This window comes from Podarcis pityusensis (assembly GCF_964106645.2).
Source record: "Podarcis pityusensis genome assembly, chromosome: 10".
Lineage (NCBI taxonomy): Eukaryota > Metazoa > Chordata > Lepidosauria > Squamata > Lacertidae > Podarcis > Podarcis pityusensis.
In genome coordinates this window covers 45,664,671-45,671,453 of record NC_138035.1, presented here as the reverse complement: position 1 = coordinate 45,671,453, position 6,783 = coordinate 45,664,671, and the positions used below count along the sequence as shown (strand labels likewise).

Genomic DNA, 6,783 nt, shown 5'->3' with positions numbered 1-6,783 from the left:
TTTTTAGAAAAATGCATACCCTAGATAAGTGAAGCGAAGGCTAGGAAGGAAATGTGCCTTCACAGGAGGAAAATGTCAGTGACGAACACTTCCTTCTATTCAATTGTTTTTTTTGGGTTTTTTATACCACTTTGTCGTTTCATATGATTCTTCAGTATGCACTAGCTATCTGTCCTGGCTAGGCAAAACACAAGCAAAAGAGGGGTACATTTCAAAAACAAATACAGGGCTTAAGCTTCTTTGAAAACTCAGCAGAGGAAAAGGGGCTATAATTTCCTTTAATTGCCTGTCTGTAATCCATTCTGTGTCTGCAGGTATTCTTGATTGGCCGATGTAAATATATACTATGTTGTCCTGTAAACACTCAAGCTTGTGTAATGATATGTTATGAATCCATCCAGGAGCGCCACGTGATTAGATACCACGTTTGACTCACACCCAGAAGTCTCTCTCATTAGGCTTATTCACACATTATACTGTACACGGGTGGCACTGTGGGTTAAACCACAGAGCCTAGGACTTGCCAATCAGAAGGTCGGCAGTTTGAATCCCCGCGACGGGGTGAGCTCCCGTTGCTCAGTCCCAGCTCCTGCCAACCTAGCAGTTCGAAAGCACGTCAAAGTGCAAGTAGATAAATAGGTACCGCTCTGGCGGGAAGGTAAACGGCGTTTCCGTGCGCTGCTCTGGTTCGCCAGAAGCAGCTTAGTCATGCTGGCCACATGACCCGGAAGCTGTACGCCGGCTCCCTCGGCCAATAAAGCGAGATGAGCGCCGCAACCCCAGAGTCAGCCACGACTGGACCTAACGGTCAGGGGTCCCTTTACCTTTACCTTATGGGTGTATAAGTCTTTGTGTGAAAGAATGTACACTCGCAGATTTGGACAACTCAGCTGTTCTGAACCCAGGTACACAAACTGAACACTTGTTGAATGTCATGTGTGAACACTCCTATTGTGAGTTTAATTGATGCCAATGGCTTGGACCTTTTGTATTAGGAAGCCAGCATGAAGGGAAGGCCATGACACTGAATTCTGATTCTTCTCTCATTTGCACAGTGGTCCCTTGGTTTTCGAACGTAATCCGTTCCAGAAGACCATTCGAGTTCCGAAACATTCAACAACTCAATAGCCGACAGCTAGGCCTCCAGATCTTGAACTCAGCAGAAGCCGTGTGGCATGGTCAACTTCCAAAGCGTGTTCAAAAACCGAAGTATTAACTTCTGGGTTTACGGCATTCAAAAACTGAAACGTTCGACTTCTAAGATGTTTGAAAACTGAGGTACCACTTTATCCTTTTTTTGATCTTACCTTGTCCAGATGGATGGAACACTTTTATGCAGCGTCTGCCTCTTCTGAGTGCAGAACCGTAAATCTTAGAGCTTCTTCCTTTGTTCCAGGGAGACTGGGGCATGTACTGGGGCATGGCTCTCAATCTACCCACCAAGATATACCCATGTCTATCTCTGCTATCTGTCTCTGGTTTCTCTCTGTTTCTCATTTTCTCAATCTTAAATTCAGTTCTTCACAATTCCACGCAATTGCTATTTTAAAAAGGCCTCACAAAAATTAATCAGAATTTTAGTGCAGATTTATTCTAATATCCACATTTGCCTAAAATACACATTTTTGCAAGGCAGTTTCTCTTAATATAATGCATTTGTGTATGTTATTTTCAATAATATAATCCTTTCTATGTACACTTTCCCCTAATATAGGCATTTTTGACACAAATTTGGAGAAGCGTGACTTTGAAGGACGGCTGTGTTTCAGTTCACATTTTGTTTCAGAAAGTGCAGATTTGGCAGCCTTTAAATGCAAACTGAGTCTCATTTCGCCCCTACCCATGTATAATCCTGAGGTACCTTGCACCCTTGGCTCTAGCTAATTATCTCATCTTTAGCTAATACTACTTTCACATATCTGTAAAGATAGGTGTGTCAATTTCCGTAGCACTCACATCCAGAGGGGAGATTTCTGCACTGCAGGTTGAACACTGAAGTACTCAGCTGAAATGGCAGGAAATGTTTCAGGGAAAGGCCCTATGCACTCACCAATGGCCTCACACCACTTTCTGCCAGCTGAGGAGATGGCCCAGAGCCAGCCCTACCATTAGACAGAGTGGGGAGGGCACCTTTAACAGCTGATGCTGGGTTGGGTACAAGTGGTAAGGTGTTGGAGGATAAAGCTATGTGTGCTGTAATGAGTCCTGTCCTATAGACCGTCGGAAACTAGTCTGCTGCCCCCTGGTGCACTGGAGGGCACGGTAAGGCTCAGATGCCAATGAGATAATTATCTTTTGTACATGGAATTAGGGAGGGGGTCAATTTGTCCTTCACCTCAAGCAGAAAAGACATCTTGGATTAGGCCTAGGTAGACCAGGGGAAGGAGCATATTTCAGGGAACTGCCGGAAGTAAAATGCCCAGGGTGGGGTATTCTGAGATGAGTATCACTTCAACATGAAGCTAAGAGACAGACCTGAGTTTCATGGGCTTGCTGAGGGAGAAAATTGGCTGGTAATCGGTGAAATAACATGAGGAAAATATAGACATCTTTAAATATTTTGTATCAAGTTTATTGGTTGGATGAAGCAAGGGTAACATAACTGCTTTAGAAACTCATTATCAAATCCTATGCTGAGACTCCTCAGTTCTTGCCAAATGGGGGGTTCCAGCGATACTTTTTTGTCTTTACAAACTGATCACTGCGAAGATAAAAAGAAGAAAACACCAAGATCCTCATGGTCCATTCTAGTTTGTGTTCCCCTGAACACCCATCCATCTCATTACAATAAATGGAACTTGTGTTTTGTTTTTTTTAAAAAAAGCTTTCGGTAAAAGACAGGCAAATATTTAAAATTCTTACCATTTAGTATATGTTACAAAGTTTCTCTTTTTTTAAAATGAAAACGACTCACGAGATTTACAAATACACCGGATTCTGTCCAGGAGCAAAAAGCAGCTTCTAAGACAATCGACAGTATCAAATATATACATCAACATTGAAAAAAAGACACTGGGCTCAATCCACTGGAAATGTCACTTGTGCAAGCCCCAATGAAGCGAAAGAGAAGTTCACAAGGGTACAGCAACCTTGAATGAAACACAGGATTTCTTTTATAACGTTTATTTGTTTCAGTCAGGCTCACACAGGAAACACTCCCTTTGTGTGGCCGCCATTGTGTTCCACAATGCTTTACAGAATTTACTATACACACTTAAATATCTAAGAGTACTTGGGAGTTGTCGTATAAGACAACTTAGGAGCTGTCATATAAAATACCTAACTGATTTTGAATAGTTTCAAAAACAATGGGCTTTTCTTCTGAATGCTTTTTAAAAAATATTTGTTTCCATTTGAAGCCAATAATTGACCAAGAATCATAATTGGCAAGAATCATAAAAGGCTCGGAATAAAGTTTACCACATAATAGGTAATAGCACTTAACAGGTACAGTAGAACACCTGACAGCCTATTCACAAGACAGACTTTTTGTTGTTGTTGCAAACGTTAAAGCATTTGTACAGATTTCTTCAGTGGAATTTCCTAGGTCCATCTATCGTAGAACATACAAACATACGTTACATACATTCTGTGTGGCAGATCCCACTAATACAGAAACAAATCCTCCATAAGATATATATGTGAAATCCAAATGTAACATCAGTACATTAACCTTCATTTAAAAACTGGTTCAGGGAACTCACAATACATTCAAGACAAAGGTCTGTCAATCTTGTATGCTTTTGTTTTTAACCATCCACATTCCTTTTACAAGTTGGCTGCAGCACCACTCCTCTTCACGGCTGTAAACTCCTTGAAGAAGTTGCTGGTAGGTAATGAATCAAATTACCCCAAGAGAGATCAACATATTTGCTTCTTCCTTCTTGGTTTCACTGGACAGCTTCAGCAGATGGCCTGCTTTCGTACAGGTTCAGCGCATGATGCACAAATTCATACTGTTCACTGGTTTGGACCATTCCACCTCTGGGGAGAAAAGGGGGGAGGTAGAAAGAGAGTGGCAAGTACCTTTAGTGACAGAATAGTTCCCACCACCCCAGAGAGCTTAAAGAGGTATCACTGCTAATGGCATGGAAATTCAGATGCTATTGAGCTCCAGTTCCCATCAGGTCCAGTCAGCATGGCCAATAAGGATACTGGGAGCATCTCCTGGTATGTCCCACAGAGGAACTTACGGTCTCCAAACAAAAACATCCTGAAGATCCCAGGCCACAGAGAGGTTAGGCTGGCCTCAACTAGAGCCAGGGCTTTTTCGGCTGTGGCTCCAATCTGGTGGAACACTCTGTCACAAGAGACTAGGGCCCTGCAGGATTTGACATCTTTCCACAGGGCCTGCAAGACAGAGCTGTTCCACCAGGCCTTTGGTCAGGGCACAGCCTGACTCCCTCCTTTGGCAATCTTCACAGAACTTTAGCCTAATGGTTGCCATCAATTTGAGTTGAATTAATTTTATAATGAAATGATTTTAGAATGTTGTACTATTTTATTGTTGTTAGCCGCCCTGAGCCCGGCTTCGGCTGGGGAGGGCGGGATATAAATAATAATAATAATAATAATAATAATAATTATTCCAACAAATATTTGGAGAGTCAGAGGTTTCTCATCTCTGGCTTATGGTCTGTAGGTTCACATTACTTTTCATTTCTGTCTAACGAGGTTTCACATGGGGTTCTGTATCAGGCCCAAATACAGTAATGAGCAGAAACTTAATGTTAAAGATGGATGTTTGCAGACAATCTGCTGCATTTTATATTTCACGCTATGAAAATCTAAAATTACACCGTCAGATTTTGCTTCCTCTTTTTGCAACGTGCAGTGCCTCAGCCATCGAACTATTTATTCCAAATTAATTTGGACGGAGCAACGTGCGTCTTAAAATGTAGCAGCAAATCAAACCTGGCTCCCAGTGTCAATGCATTTTCATTCTTACACTAAATATGTGACCTATTGTGACCGTAGGGGCACATGTACAAAGTGCAGGTTTTCCTGTCCTTTTTCTAACGCCTCCCAGACTTCCTGCCTTACCAGCTGACACAGAAGAAATTCTGCAGCAGTGACTCACCGACTGCAGCATTCGGCAGTGCCATTCTTATTTGCTTTTGACCATAAAAGTATAGCGTGTGGACACCTATGACAAATGTGTTAAAAGTCACTGCAAAAGTACCCTGGAGTTTCTGCACCGCTATCAAACAAGGACCCATACTAAAAGGGAAGGCAGGGAAAGAATTAAGTACTACCACCACCACCACCACTTGTCTGCTGAAAATTGTAGTCTGCTGAAGTTGCTTTTTAATATTTTTCTTCAAAAACTCCAAGCTAGGGATGGGTGAATCTGTCCATTTCACTTTGTCTCCATTTCTACTTTTTCCTGCCCTAAGCTCTGTTTGCTGTAGTTATGCATTGGTTTGTGTTAAAAAGCAACAACAGAAAAGACCTCACAAAAATTATTCAGCATTTTAGTGTGCATTTCTACTAATATACATATCTTCGCAGGCTGTTTTGTCTAATAAACACATTTCTGCAAGCAAATTTCCTAATATAATGCATTTTTGTACTTTATATCCATCGGTGCATGCATTTTAAAGCATACTGTCCCCACAAATACCTATTTTTGTACACATATTTTGGTTTGGGAAATGCATCATAAAATTTCAGAGATGTGCAAATTTGGAAGGATATCCAAGTTTTGGCTCACATATCATATCCGAAAGTGTGAATTAGGTATTGCAAAACAAACCAAATTTATCTCCATTCCTACTCCAAATGAATTTATTGAGTCTTTATTATACACAAAAGTGAGTTTGTTCCTAGAATGATTCCCTAAGCGCCAAACTAGATATGATGATGGCAATGCATGAACGAATCTCCATCTCTTTGATGTTTCAGCAAATAGTGTTGGATGGGAGAAATGACCAGGACTGGGACTGCAGATGGATTTTGCATGTGGCGTCATCTTACCTGTCCAAACGAAGTTGGCAGACAATGCTTAATGCGTCAACAACTCCTTCTTCCTTCAGCTGATGACAACCAATTGCTGTAGCAATGAAACATCCAGTCCTTCCTATTCCAGCACTGAAAGTTAAAAAAAGAAAAAAAAGCCACATCAAAAATCAAAGGGACTAAAATGTCAGTCATTATCATCTTCCCATGGAGAAGAAGGAATGGTGAGCCACAGGGTAATCTTACTGGTTCATATTTCACCCCCCCCCGCACCTAGCAGAAAATATTAATGCTTGGTGAATTAGTAGATTGGCATTTTCTGGTTTCTATTCTGTAAAAACACATATGGCCCTGATTATGTTGAGGCAGGGTTTTTCTTTAAAATGGTTCTTTCGTTGGTTTTAATATATCCTTATAAACTCAGTTTGAAATCATCCCCCCCGCCCAATATTATGAGGGATGATCAGGGCCAGATTTAGGTTTGATGAGGTCATAAGCTACTGAAGGTAATGGGGCCCTTTATATGTCCAGCTGTCCTTTGTCAACAATAAATTGCCACTGTTTTTTTGTGTTGAATATATGGTAATTTATGGACCTAATAGGTATCTAAAGCCATTTGCATATGTTGCCATGCAACCAGTCCATGCAGAATGTAGGTACCCTATATATAGAAATGAGCAAACCAGTAATATTTTAGGGAGCAGGCTAGCAGGCGGGGCCCATTACTTACATCATAGGAGCCTACACAACACAAATGCTGTATGTAGGTTTTATTTTATTTGTTTTTATCTTATATTTTGGAAATGTACCTCCAGGTTTTTTCCC

At 41.1% G+C, this 6,783-nt stretch overlaps 1 protein-coding gene across 2 annotated transcripts in view; it reads right to left on the bottom strand.

The window, feature by feature from the left end:
* Nucleotides 1–2,546: 2,546 nt before the first annotated feature.
* The window catches only part of PTPRR (protein tyrosine phosphatase receptor type R), a 104,144-nt gene continuing 99,907 nt past the window's right edge, over nucleotides 2,547–6,783 (bottom strand). For both annotated transcript variants that reach the window (XM_080971167.1, XM_080971168.1), the window contains exons 13-14: nucleotides 5,977–6,090; nucleotides 2,547–3,984 (exon numbers count right to left, since the gene is read on the bottom strand). In XM_080971167.1, coding sequence (XP_080827293.1) covers nucleotides 3,891–3,984; nucleotides 5,977–6,090 — 208 coding nt within the window. In that variant the 3' untranslated portion in view covers nucleotides 2,547–3,890. The remainder of the gene's footprint in view (nucleotides 3,985–5,976; nucleotides 6,091–6,783) is intronic.